General features: G+C 34.2%; 1 protein-coding gene and 1 pseudogene across 1 annotated transcript; both read left to right on the top strand.

Annotated features, from left to right (window-relative positions):
* The first annotated feature begins 1,612 nt into the window (after nucleotides 1–1,612).
* LOC145220194 (alpha-protein kinase 2-like) lies at nucleotides 1,613–3,545 on the top strand (annotated as a pseudogene).
* Nucleotides 3,546–7,238: 3,693 nt separating this feature from the next.
* Nucleotides 7,239–8,808, top strand: LOC145219783 (CDP-diacylglycerol--inositol 3-phosphatidyltransferase-like). Its single transcript, XM_080087094.1, has 5 exons — nucleotides 7,239–7,259; nucleotides 7,637–7,749; nucleotides 7,956–8,076; nucleotides 8,172–8,253; nucleotides 8,657–8,808. Exons 1-5 carry the CDS (start codon nucleotides 7,239–7,241, stop codon nucleotides 8,806–8,808), a joined length of 489 nt encoding a protein of 162 aa, XP_079943220.1.
* Nucleotides 8,809–15,293: the final 6,485 nt, after the last annotated feature.

Genomic DNA, 15,293 nt, shown 5'->3' with positions numbered 1-15,293 from the left:
TAAAGTTTAATCTTTAGTTATTGTAGATTATTTCTAAAGCTTATACTAATTATTGCGTGAGTTCACCAGTTCGCTTATTGCTTTTGTGGACGATTTATGACTTTAAGCTAAAGTTAAATTATATTATAAAGATAAAACCTAATTATAAACAAAACGTAGTTCGACTCCACCGAGTGATTTCAATAAAATAACACACAAAACATAAGGCTAACATATTCAACTGCCAAAACAACAGTAATCTGGCACTCAGCTCAAAGAAACTGCATTGAACAAGCGTACTTTACAACTCGCCGGTAAACAAAACAGCCAACATAACAGAAAACAAGGCCATATGTACATAATCTGGTAGCAGTAAATGTCGCAAGAAATTAGCGTACCTTTAAAGCGACTAACTTAACATAACTGTCCTCAGGGCAAATTGCATGATGTCTTTGTACAGACAGCTGGGAAACCGTTGAAAGTTTGTTACGAACATACACGTTGGTTTGACGTAACAGTACTTGTGCTACTGGTGTCACTTTTACAAATAAAGGCTGTTTTTCAACGTCCAGCCAAATGACTCTACTTAATTGATTGTGGGCGAAAATTATGGGTTTATTTTATTTTCAACATCTGCCATAGAGTCAACGACAAAAAAGATTGCCCAATAATACGGCTAAGTGGATTGAAAAAAAAGACGGTAATTAATTAACATATTTGTTTAATTGTACGTTTATTATCAGTTTTATAGCCCAGGGGCTTGTGTAATTAACGGCAAAATGTATTTATTGTATACTTGTACCTGCTTTGCAAAGATGAGATTTTGTGTACGACTTGCAGAAAGTCTTGACTTTCGGGTGACCTTGCTAACCCTAACCTAGGGGTGATTTGTCTCACCCTTACGTGGACTTTTGAAGGAAGTGTCGTCCTTGAGACTTGTGTGCACTACGTTTCCATGGTCACTTGCGCACATAGCCTGAAAACATGGCCTGTTCATTTACTCGGCCCCAACGAACAGGCGCAAAACCGCTCGCGTTTCCATGTCCGTTTTGTGATCAACCAGGCGTATAAATGTAGGGGAAGCGTACGCGGTATGAGCAGAAGTATGGTGGCCCATCGTTGTCAAATAGTTTTGCATGAAAAAAAAATCGTTTCAATTTAAAATCGTTTTCATTTTAAAATCAATTTCATTTTAAAATCAATTTCATTTTAAAATCAATTTCATTTTAAATTTAATTTCATTTTAAAATCAATTTCATTTTAAAATCAATTTCATTTCAAAATCAATTTCATTTTAAAATCAATTTCATTTTAAAATCAATTTCATTTTAAAATCATTTTCATTTTAAATTCAATTTCATTTTAAAATCAATTCCATTTTAAAATCAATTTCATTTTAAAATCAATTTCATTTTAAAATCAATTTCATTTTAAAATCAATTTCATTTTAAATTCAATTTCATTTTAAAAACGGTTTCATTTTAAATTCAATTTCATTTTAAAATCAATTTCATTTTAAATTCAATTTCATTTTAAAAACGGTTTCATTTTAAATTCAATTTCATTTTAAAATCAATTTCATTTTAAATTCAATTTCATTTTAAAAACGTTTTCATTTTAAAATCAATTTCATTTTAAAATCAATTTCATTTTAAAATCAATTTCATTTTAAAAACGTTTTCATTTTAAAATCAATTTCATTTTAAAATCAATTTCAAAATGAAAATCCTCGTGTGGCCCATCGTTGTCAAACCTATAGTTAAGCATAGCGCAGTGGCCCATCGTTGTCAACAAAAAAAAAAATTCAAAATGAAAATCCTCGTGTGGCCCATCGTTGTCAAACCTATAGTTAAGCATAGCGCAGTGGCCCATCGTTGTCAAACATAAAAATCATATACACGTACAGTACATAAGCACGTGATGTTTAACTCATTCGATTACCGGCAAACGTAGCGTGGAGCCCTAAAGAATGTAAAGATGATCTTTCACGAAATAGATAGTATGTTACTGAGTGTTAACTTATATTTTTAGCGATTTGTAGACAACAAAGACCACAAAATTGTGGTAATAGACATAAGTTTGTGGCGTTTTACCGATGTTTTGCTTTCATGGACGCTAGGGCAAGTACAGTCTGCTGCATGATGTATAAACTAGCTTCTATTTTTGTTTTTATTTATTTTGTTTACAATGTTTGGCAGAAACACAACTTTTACAAAAAAAATTATTTGCTAAATTTGATATGAAGCAAAAAGAGACTTGGGAACAGTTGCTCGGGTAGCAGTTAAACTAAAAGGAAAGAAACCTGAAAAAATGCGACTTCAAAAATTATGGTTAAAAAAATGGCCAGTGTGCCACCAGGTAGATTAAAAAAGTTCGAACCAATGGATACCCGGGACTTTGTTCCATACCACAGCAGTGAACCTTCTCTTGATAGCATTGAAAAAGCTTGTGATGAATTTTATAATCAGCCATCTGGATCTTGTGATGTTTTGGCATCCGATAGAGGGCCATCTTGTTCTCGGATTGAGCAGGTGAAGGGTAAAAAGTTTTTTCATGAATCGATTTTTAGCCATTTCTGAGCAAGCAAATGTATCTAAAACATGTGCAAGCAAATCTACTAACCACAATGACAATGACTTTCAAAAGATACCCTTAATCAATCCACCATCCATCTCAATCAACAAACTATTAAGAGCTGGAAAGCTTGTTAGGTCAGTGCCAAAAAATCGAGTTATACTAATCAAAGATGAATTTATGTTGCAAAATTTAGATTGGTTTCAACACCCACCTGATTCTTTTGATGTTGAAGAAAATCAGTTTTCCCATGGAGCATTTAGAGATACAAGGCATTTTGTGTCAAACAACGCCAACATAAACAGCAAGAATGCTGCGTTTTAAAAACTTATCGCAAAAAAGCAAAAGACACTGTAACAAATGATTTGAGCTTGACCCTCGAAGCACATGCAAAAAAGCAGGTGCAGATGCACAGTGTAGCTAAAGCTGTTACTGAAAAATTTAGATCACTAGCACCTCCTGATTTTGAGGAAACATTTGAGTACAAAACAGTTTTTTATACAACATACAAAGGAAAGGCTGCTACTGTTGAACCATATGTAGAAGGAAAGTTTACCAAATATGTCAACAGCACTGGTGAAGTCCAAAGGGACAGTGTTGAAGTTGTTGAGAAGGCAGAATGGTTGGTGTATTATAGTTATAATACTCGAACAAAAGCTTCATGCTTTTAGATGTCCAAGGCACAGGTTTTCAGCTTTATGATCTTGAAGTAGCAACAAAGGATCTGTTTTGTAAAAAGTGACAGTACAGAAATTATGTTTTGTGCTGGAAATCTTTCAGCAATTGCTATTGATGAATTTGTTAGCAACCATCATTGCAACAAGTATTGTAAGTTAATGAATCTTACCCAGGTTCACTGCTAACCTCTGTTTTGCCAAGTTTGTTGTGACCCATGAAAAGGGACCTTAAAAGCTATGCTTGGAGTTTATTCATCAGAGCACAAAAAGCTGAAATTCAACTTCCATGTGTAGTGCCTAATCATATGTTTTCATTTCCAGAAAAGTATGGTGCAAGGAAAAAAGCCCTATCTTGAACAAAAGATGACTTAAAAGATATGGCAAGAATGTCTGGTGTGCTGGAATGTCCAGATTATTGGCCTACAAATGATTTTGTTAAAAGATGCAAAAACATGCTCAGCCACCCTGAAGATATAGAATCCTGTGATGCTTCTTCTGCTTACTTATTTCTTAGAGAAAAGTTCCAAGAACTTCCTAATGTGCATTAAATAGTTTGGATTTGACATGTCAACTAACATTAAAATGCTTGTATCACTGGTGCTGTTATGTTGTATTTTGGGATAAAGGATAAATTTTTGTATCTTAAAGTGACATTTTTTGAGTGTTTTTTTTTCTATAAACTGACAAGCTATGACAAGCGTAAAGAGCTTGTTTTTTTTTGTTCACACAAAATGAGAAATTTTTATTGATTCCAATAAAACATGGCAACAGTACATTGATTAGAATATAATAACAGCAATATCATCTGTCAGAATAGTTGTGGTCAGCAGGCAATTGAAAATTTTGGTTGTTACTTCAGCAATGCAAAATTAGGCAGACAAATACTACACAGGCACATGTAATAGTCAGCATTCGGCTTTTCCATTGAGGAACTTATACCTGTATAAATAATGATGTTGGTATTCATAAAGGCCATCAATCATGCAGGTACCATTACTTTATCAAAACAATTATCGAAAAGTGTTTTTAATTCGTATTATTTCGACGGTTTTATTGGCTTGACTACCAAATGGTCTTCCAATCCTTTAACTTTCATATGTGCAACTATGGGTGGTGTCTAAAATTACGAGCCCGCCTAGCCCACTTAGTTATGGACTAAACAGGGGTTAAACTAGCTCTTATCAGATAAAACAAGGCTAAAGGCCCGTTTACACTATGCTTAGCGGCGCCTAACCTTACCTTGCGACCCCTTCCGTTTACACTGCGATTATCGGTGCGTACCTAAGCTTACTAAATAATATAGAAGACGTATTTTTAACTCACAGCAAATGTCGATGACCATAAATCACCACCTAAATTTATTGTTACCCATTTTAGATCGAAAAAGCTTTGTATCAATCTAAATTAAATCATATTTTGTTAGTAAATATGATTTTGCATCTTGGTAATCATACAGGATTGTTCTGGATGTTGTTGTATAAATTGGTGACATTTTATCTCACTTTCATGTTTCTATAACATGTAGTCCGCTGTGCTAGGGTAAATGTACATTTTAAATGCAATTAATTACAATATTTAAACACAATAAAACACAACATGCAATCATAACCATGTAATAAATACTTAAATTGAAGGCAAATAGCATGTCATCATTTATTTTTGGCAAATGAACCAACTTTTACAAATCAGAAACCCACACACAGCGATAACACAAACCGTTTGCGCAGGTTCAAGCAGCTTGATACGCAGAAAAACGCTCGGCAGGCGATCGCTCGCTCATTTCTACGAGGCTTGAACGGCCGAAATCAGTCAAGCGCGAAACCAGACAGAAAAAATGAAACAAACAAACTTACGCAGGTTTGAGCGAGGGCGATACGCATAGTGTAAACGGGCCTTAACGGGACTAAACAGAGGCTAAGTGGGCTTCTGACAAATCTTGTGTGCAGTTTTAGACGTTACAGAAACGTCAGTGTACAAAATACGGTGTATCCAAATATACAGGATGGCTTGATGCACGTTTAAATCGCTTTTTTGCGTGGCTCGATGTACCTTTATCGATCCAAGCGTTGATATTACTGCACCAAGTAATCCTGTATATTATAGATGCACCCTACAAAAAAGTTGTGCATGGCATAATTTTACTTTTGTCACTGCTGGCAGCATAGCATGGATTTTGAGGTGTAGGTTACTGTAGTTGTACTTTGTCTGTTTATTAGTCGACTTACTTTAACTCAAGAAGACTTACTAAAAAAATGTTTTTGGCCTCAAAGTTGTTGACACCTTTGCTGACTCAGCAATTATTGCCAGGGCAAACGCCTATGCTCTGTTCCGTGTAGCTCTACCGTGCCCAAACCTCTGGTGTGAGTTTTGTTAGTAGAACTAGCCACTTCCACGCTACGTTTGCCCGGAGTCAAATGAGTTAAACATCACGTGCTTATGTACTGTACGTGTATATGATTTTTATGTTTGACAACGATGGGCCACTGCGCTATGCTTAACTATAGGTTTGACAACGATGGGCCACACGAGGATTTTCATTTTGAATTTTTTTTTTGTTGTTGACAACGATGGGCCACTGCGCTATGCTTAACTATAGGTTTGACAACGATGGGCCACACGAGGATTTTCATTTTGAAATTGATTTTAAAATGAAATTGATTTTAAAATGAAAACGTTTTTAAAATGAAATTGATTTTAAAATGAAAACGTTTTTAAAATGAAATTGAATTTAAAATGAAATTGATTTTAAAATGAAATTGAATTTAAAATGAAACCGTTTTTAAAATGAAATTGAATTTAAAATGAAACCGTTTTTAAAATGAAATTGAATTTAAAATGAAATTGATTTTAAAATGAAATTGATTTTAAAATGAAATTGATTTTAAAATGAAATTGATTTTAAAATGAAATTGATTTTAAAATGGAAATGATTTTAAAATGAAATTGAATTTAAAATGAAAATGATTTTAAAATGAAATTGATTTTAAAATGAAATTGATTTTAAAATGAAATTGATTTTAAAATGAAATTGATTTTAAAATGGAATTGATTTTAAAATGAAATTGAATTTAAAATGAAAATGATTTTAAAATGAAATTGATTTTAAAATGAAATTGATTTTAAAATGAAATTGATTTTAAAATGAAATTGATTTTAAAATGAAATTAAATTTAAAATGAAATTGATTTTAAAATGAAATTGATTTTAAAATGAAATTGATTTTAAAATGAAAACGATTTTAAATTGAAACGATTTTTTTTCATGCAAAACTATTTGACAACGATGGGCCACCATACAGAAGTTGTCTGGCTGAGTATCGGACCAAATCAAAAAGCAAGAAAACTTGTCATGAATAATCAAATAACTCAAGATTTGATATTCTTGACTGTTTTGGCAATGCATGTACCTGTGTGACCTTGTTTAACATTTGGGGTATCGCGGATACTTGTGTACAGGTGTGTTTGACCTTGGTTTGAAACCAAACACTGACATCTGCCGTAGCGTTTGCCTATATGCTTCTTACCAACTGGATGCGCGCCCCAGAGAGATCAGGCATTATTAAATTAGCTTTTGAAATACGCGTTTGCACTAAGTGATCGTTTGCGCGGCCAACCCAGTAAAGCTTTAATTGTGCGGATATGGCGACTTAGTTCACATGGAAACTCGCGCTGGGAGCAAATTTTGATGAAACCTGATAACGCGTTTCCTATGTCGCTCACTGACTACGCACAAATTTCGTGCGCGCTGACAACTCTGCTTCAAATGACTTTAATATTCCGACCCAAACCTAAAGTTACCAAAACCAAAAAGCAGAATTAGAAATGCACACGAGTCTCCATTGCTGAGCAATTCTATACTATCTTATGCCATCACTGATTGCGCACAAATAATCATGATTTTTGTTTTGTTTTGCAAGTGTAGTCCCAAACCGTCGTAGGAGAATTGCCACGCGTAATAGGAGTTAAATTAAACCTTTCAGTTGCCTAAGATATAAAATCATGTTCAACAATGTTTGACTGCAAGGAAGATGTAAGTCGGAGAGGGCTTTCGGGGTTAGCTTATAGTTTGAAGAAAACGGTTAGGGTTTATTACAACAAAATTTTGCGTTCAGGTCTTGTTTGGAGATTCTTCGTTCGTGTTCGTGCACCAATTGTGGGCTTGCTTGTACGATAATTTAACAACGATGTAAAAAAGGTTTGGAATCACTGGTTTAGACGACACGGATTTTTGTATTACATGTCAAATGAACTTTATACGTGTCTAGTTACTTGATGTATTTAAACGATTCCTTGCACGCTTGGCGGCCGAAGTATTAAATTCCAGTCGGCAACAGTCTTAACTAAAAATGTATGAGGCTATTTTGAAACGGCAACTATATTTAGCAATGTTTACTTTTTTGTTGTTAGTGCACAAAATTCGGGGAGCTTTTCGACTTCTTAGTGGATGTAGCAGGGAATGTTGCATTTTTGATGAAAATTTGTCAATTCTTCCCGGAATATACAATTTTCATTCAACTATGGTAGGTTTTGCTTTGATTTGTAGTCTTGATGTAGACAGCCGTTTTATTCATTTTATGCGAGTGCGACTGCGCAATGTATGTTTTATTTTACTGTCGAACGCATGTCTCGTTAATATGTCAGGTTAGGCCAAGTTTACAATGTTTTTGAGACCTTTAAACAGCGATATTGCTTCATACCATCAGTTGGGTGTTTGTTGTTTTTCCAGGACAATTATTCTGTACACAGGCTCGTGGTCGCACCTACATGCATCAACAGTAATTGGAGAGAATGTAAAATCACACAACAAATCAAGCAATAATTATATTGCCGCAATCCATTACTCCGAGGTAAAATTAACGCCCTATCAGACTGTTGCCTATCAGACGGCAATGTTTTAATATGAAAATGAAATAAATGGTCATATTTGTTCTTGATTTTTCAGCCACTTAATTCTTTCCAAGTTTCAGGAAATGAATTTTTCATCATGCTACTGTACATTTTGCATTTTACAGAAGGTTTTTTAGGTAAGTTAACTTTTAACTTTTTTGCCTAAGTTCTTTTTTTACAACTTAATTATCACGTAAAATACTTTTAAAGCAAGTTAAACAAACCCAAAATTTTACAAAAAAAAATATTTTGATGCCCTGAAGGTCATGTTTTAAATGCAAAGTTTTCATGTAGTGGAAACTTGCAAATAATCAAAGTTAGGGGTGTTGGATAAACATGAGGTTGTCTGACAAAACTAAAAAGTTACGCACCGAGTTAGTATATTCAGTAAGATTTGCAAAAATGGTTTTTAGCACTTTTTGCACAGTTTCAAAAAAACAGAAAAAATATATTGTGGGCCCAAATCCACCCCATGGTCTGTAGACATCTGGTATAGACAATCTTTACCCATTTTATACCCGCAACGATTTTTTCTCGTAGTTCCTAGTTTCAATGTTGGAATAGTCCGGATTTTGCTTTTTGTCAGCCTACCGGCAATGGTGGTTCGACTCGTGGGGAACATCGCACAAATAGTTGGAGCTTCATATCGTCTCGCAAACTGGGATGCTAAGCAACGTGGCTGGATTGAATAATCGGGCTATTAAAAAATGAATAAGTGTGCTTTGATACAATCTGTATCATATGTTGGGTTTTGTTTTTAGAAAGACCTTACTTTAGTTTAAACACAATTAGTTTTGGTGCCGTGGCCATTGATGTAGCTAAATGAATTTGGTTTCAAATGCACGCGTGGATTGATTATTATGATAGTGTTCAAATAATCCACATCAGAATTCTTTTCAAAGGTACTGTAACGACCGCTAGATGCGTAGCCTGGACCCGCGCCGTTCGTAACACCAGACAAACCCCTTTTAGAATACGCGACTGTCCTCTGAGACGACCCACTCTCGCACATGTCACGAATGTTCGTGTTAGGCAGCAAAAATCAACGACGGCGAAATAACCACAACGGCTACTGTTTGCTGAAACCACAAAAAACATACATATCTATTATGACGTCATGACGGTAGAAGAACACATTTAATAGTTTGAAGCACTACACTAAGATTTAAATCTAAGTTAATCGATTATACTTTACACTAAAATGACTTCCGAATATTATAATAAGACCAGTTGCACTTAAAAACTTCTAAAACAACTTGAGACATTTTGAACACAAATAGAAATAAGAACACAAAACATACCAACAGTTGGATAACCAGGGCTATACAAGCTAGCCGCCAGAGGTTACACAACTAAAAATTGAACAAGTTCATTATTGCTGTTAGCATTATATGGTTTCACTACAAATATAAAAACAAAAAATTAAACAAATTTACTTATTTTGACTGCAAAACCTAGAAACCAAACACAGTTAGCAAAAAAGTAGAAACAAATTTTTCTTGGCGGTTTGCAAAATGAAGCTTGAGTTGTTGTTGAGTTTATTTTGCCGGGCAACATCGCAGCAGCACAATTGCGCTAAAATATTCACCAGGCCGGAAATCGCTGCGCAACGTTCAGATTTTAAGCTCAAATTTGCGCACTTACAATGGAAAATCCAAAATAGCGCAGGTTTTTCTTTCCAATCTGGAGCGGAAGTGGACTGCAAATGCCAGTTTACCAAAAACGGAAAACGGAATTAGCAGCTAGACTACTAAATAATCTACGGCAAAGAAAAAAATACTTTATTATAATCTAATGTAAATGTTTTCAAGTCAAAAGATGATAATGAACTATTATAAGAAGGAGAAAGGTGTAAGGTGAAATATTGAACGACTTGTTACCCGGTATGGGTCTGATTTGACGCTTGGATTATTGGCACATGTAGCCTTGTTGAGCTTGCAAATTACTGTGTTGAATATTCATTCGTTTGACTCAAAAGGGAGCAAACATATAGAAAAAAGTTTACTTTAAATAACTTCCTAATACTTATAATATACCCGGTTGCACTTCTGATACACCTTTAGACATATTAAACACTATTACAAATAAGAACATAAAACACATTAAACACATATGTTGGATCACCAGGGCTGTACAATACTAGAGGTTCCACAACTAACAATTCAACAAGTTCACCATTGCTGTAAGCATTATATGGTTTCTCTAAACACATAAAAACACAAAGAACACAAGCTAAATTAACTTATTTTGACTGCAAAACCTAGCGACAAACGCAATTTCCAAAAACGTCGAGTCAGAGCACAAGCTCAATTGCTGATGAATATTTCAAACTTGCACGATAAACATTAACCAGTCAAGTATTTTTGCTGTAACAGGTAACTTATTTACAAAAAAATATAAAGAGTGTTAGGTTTTATTGTATGTTGGTAGTTTTGCATTTGAAAACAAACAACCGTTCTGTTCAAAATACATTTTGACCGATTTTCAAGGCGGTTTGCGAAATGAAGCTTGTGACCTCATAAAACTTTATTATGATGGTTAAATAAATTTTCTATTGGAGTTACTCAGACGAGCTGTGCGAAACTGAGCGGATCAGAGGTTTAAAATTTGCGTTCACCATAAAGAAAACGCAGTTAGCAGCTAAAAAATCTCCAGAAAAAACAAACATCGCCTTTAGCAAATCTACTTATTTGCAAGTCAAAAAATGATAATGGTGTATTCTAATAAGGTGAAAGGTTTAAGGTGCAATATTGATTGCCGGTATGGGTCTGATTTGACGCTCTAGCAATCGACACATAACCTTTGTTGAGCTTCCAAATTCTTATGTTGATTATTCCTTTGTTTGGCTCACTAAAAAAACAAATAAAAAGAACAAACTAGCAACACAAAACAAATTTATGGTAGAATATGTGGTCAATGCACAGGGTTAAAAAGTATTGGCCAAGGTGGGTTCCCATGCAGCACCTATAATGGTGCAGTACACAAGTGGAACTTTTCACTCGATTGATTTTAAGGGGGTTGGACCACCCGGCGGTGGAATTTGTACAAATTTGGCTGGTAATTACCATTACTACCATTAACAGTGTATACAAAGTATGAGCATGTTACAACAGTCAGGAATAAGGCTGTAACTACTCCAGGTCCAGTGGCGGCCAGTGCCTAAAATTACTAGGGATGCTGACTGTAATTTGTCGCCTTTGTTATGCGAAAGTATAGTTATATGCTCTCTTGTTGGTTGAAACAATTTTATTGTATATTTTTCAGTTTCTTAACTTCTATATTTTTGTGGGGACCAGCTAGGTTAATACAAAACTCAAAAAAAAAATTTTTACAGCTCAAAAAGTTTCAGTTTCAAAATTTAAATTTCGATACGGCGTATTTTTTCAGTTCTTATATGTTGACATTCACAAGTTAACATTTAAGTCGATTTTTTCTTAGGTAGTGTTCACAATTAAAACTGCGTGTATATGTCTTTTGTGGCTGATTGGTAGATGACATATTTGAATAACAGGTGCTAGACGCCATTTTTCCTTTATACGTTTTTATTTAATAACGCCGCCAAAAATATTTTGCTGGGGCTCACAAGCCATGGTCATCATCATGTCTGCTTCCTATATTCGGAAATATGTCGTTCGTGTTCTTACGGTACACGAACAGTCCAACTTTTATTGATGAGCGCATATTGTTTGTAAATATATAGCCTTTTTTGCTTTAACAACCTTAAAGAGGTCATGTTTTGCCTATTCGTAAAGTCCCTGAGAAGTTAATCAATTACAACTGCACAAAAGAGCTAACATGTGATATGCGGTTTAAAACTGTCGAATTATACCTTGATATTACCGAAAGTTTGGTATTTATGAAATGTAAATTTCGTCGTCCAGTCGAAACTCTTGACTAACACTCAAACTGGTAAAGAAAGTAACTTGAAAAATTCTACAGAAATTTTAGAAATGCAAACGTATTGTTGGTTTGGTGTCATTTGTATTTAATAACTTACGTTTACATTAAAACGAAAATAATGTACTTTTAAAGACCGTGTGCACAGTAGTATACAATCGATATTGGTTCGTTCACATCCATATTTTCCAATAAAATCGGCTTTATTACAGGCAATTACGCCGCCTTGCACTTTAAATCGGTAGAAAAAAGTTTTTTTTTATGCGGAGGCATTGCTCGACAGGGCTGCCACTTTGGTTTGAATGAAATAATCTAGTTTGACCCAAAAAATATCTAGAATCATCTAGATGGAAAAACAAAACATCCAAAGATATATCTAAACACAAAATAATCCAATTTAATGTAATATATTAGCCAAACAACAACGCATATGAAGGTTTTTAATATAAATTGATCTATATTTGATGCTAAAGAAGCTTACTTCTTATATTTCATCACTCTATATTTCTGTTACAGTTATAACATTATAACGATAAAGCTTTTGTGGTTATCTGGGTGAAACATTTGTAGGCTAGTACTGTTCCTATGGTCTTTACAAACGTTAAAAAACTAATTAGATTTTATAGCCATCATCCAGATCCCAAATTTTACATCCAGGCTTAACCAAAAAATTATTTTTTGCGAACAATATTGTTCGATTTCGAGACTTGGACAAAAATGCATAAGTCAGAGAGGTCCATTTTGCATCAAGCAGAAGTCCATTTTTTTCTAAAAAAATATCGTTTTCGTAAAACGTAGGATTCTAATCTCTCCATACCAATTTGGCCCTATTCCAAAAGTTGGCTTTCGTAAGTAATGATTTGAACAGCTCGAAGCAGTTTTAAATGAATAATTATATTTCATAAGGCTCTCTAAAAGCAACATCAAACGCAAAAAAAAAAACACTTGCTCTTTTTATTAGGATTTGCTTTGCTTTGATTGGGATGTTTTAAATAAAGTTGGTCACAGTAACAAACGCTACTACAAAGACAAGAAGTTACAAAATGAAGAGGATAAGAAAAACTTTGAGCAGCTTTACAACATTGTACGTATATATATAAGTGTATTTACATATTCCTATTATTCTGACATACACTTTGTTTTGTTTTGATTTTCGTTTTGAATGGTTGAAATTTAAATTTTAAACGTTTTTAACAATGTCTATTTCGGAACACAATAGCAGTGGATTTTGTAGGTTTATATAATTTGAAAGATATAGAATCGTGGTGTTCGGCGAACAACCGTTTTTATTTTTTACAGGACATTGCACAGTACGATTAATTCAACGGACCTTCTGGAAACGAGTTGAAGACTACGGACGGGACAGAATGGCTCAAGATCTAGAAATACTTCGTAAAAGACGACAAAAGCGATCAAATAAGATATCAAAACAACGTCGTCTACGAAAACTTGGTGTAGATTCCCAAGTAAAAGCGGAAATTCAAAGTTATATGTTTGATAACTACTGAAAATGTGTCTACCCAGGTTGGGAAAAGCCGCTGTACATTCCATAGAAGCATTTGTTACCTGTTCGTGCTGCCGATAGTATGTTATAAATGCAATTGTTCTAATCTATCGCTGGCCATTGAATGATTTTTGATCTGTTTACTGATTTACTGAAAATTGTGCAATAGTTTGATTCTAACCCCCAGCAGGTTTGCCCAACACCAAAACTAAAGACCAAATTAAACCTTGAATCGGTTTAAATATGACACATGTAAAGCGTTTAGTCATTATTTAGCTTTAAAAAATGCCTTGTTGGGGTTTTTCAACGCACTTGTCTAGTTTATTTTTGTTTTCGTTACCAAATGACAGCTCTTCCGACCATAACAGACTGTTTGTTCAATGTTACAAATTTATATTGTTGATATAATGTGGCCAACTTGTCACTAAATCGTTAAAAAGTGCAAAATGTTTTTGATTACATTTGTAAGTGAGAAGATATGGTCATATATTCGCCTGGTCGTACACAAGAATTTACAAAACTTATCAACCGAGGAAAAGTACAACTCGCTAAATTCAATTTGGGGTTTGAAAAGGTCATCGAAGTATTTCATTGGTCTATAGAGGTGACAATAAGGCACAATGGAATTTGGTTTCATTATTTCCTCGATAACGTTCGAAAGGAACCTCCCAAGCGTAAATTTTTACTCGTTGCGTTGCTTATATGCTCGCGTTTATCAATACAAGTTACTCAGTTTGAACAACTTTGTTGCGTCCACAAGGGAAAAAAGAGACAAAAACGATGATCCTGAAGAAGACTTACTGGATACATAAAAAAATCAATCTAAAATGTACCCAATGCAGTAATATAACAACAACTAGAGCTAATGGTCATTACATTGTGAACCAAAATTAGTGGAGCAAAAAAAATCTTCCGCTAGCTTTAGACACATATTAATTACATTTTTCATGCAGTGCATGGTTGGTGCGATTTTTGTTCATTAGTATTTTTTTTATTATACCACGCCATATGCTAGTTTCATGAGACTCATTTGAAAATTTATGCAAGGTTTTAATGTTATTTATATGTAAAATAACTACCGTGATCAATAAAAAAATAACTTATTTTGACATATTTATCATAAAGCTATAATATTCATGAGAATTGAGACGTTAGCAAAAGAATATGTGTGTGATGTTAACAAGAAAATAAAACTTTCCTACAAAAAGATTTGAGTCTGTGACTTACAAAAGGATTTGAGTCAGTGACCTAAAACTTTTTTTGCAGGAATTAGATATGCTTCCATGTCCTTTAAACTAAGGTTACACGCAAAAATACATGAATAATGAATTGAGGACTTGTTCTTTTACCAACAGTCATTTATAACCGGATTTTTTTCATATTACCATATCTCAACTGGCAAAGTTGTAAGTGTTCGTGAAATGATGACATCAGTTGATTACCACTATTATTCTCAAATGTCATTTTGAAACTATTTTAACACCTACTTCTTACTAGTTTTCTTCTTTCGTTGGTGCGAACTTTTACACGCAAATGATGCATCTACAATTGATTTCCAAAATAACTGCATGGCTTCGTCGACAATAATTCGGCATTAGCGAGTAGCCTAAGCTCCTCGTTAGTTAGCGAGGAGGTGCGCGAGGTCCGATGAGCGAGACAGGGGTTCGTAGACAAAGTCTTAACTTGCTAAACGTAACAACCGAGCTCGCTAAACGTAACGAGAAGTGTTCGTAACGCCGCTCCAGGACATGTAAACGTTACACAGTTATCTTGAGA

This window comes from Phallusia mammillata, chromosome 3 (assembly GCF_965637545.1).
Source record: "Phallusia mammillata chromosome 3, kaPhaMamm4.hap1.1, whole genome shotgun sequence".
NCBI lineage: Eukaryota > Metazoa > Chordata > Ascidiacea > Phlebobranchia > Ascidiidae > Phallusia > Phallusia mammillata.
Note: the sequence above shows the minus strand (reverse complement) of the source record. Positions and strands in the feature narration are given on the sequence as shown.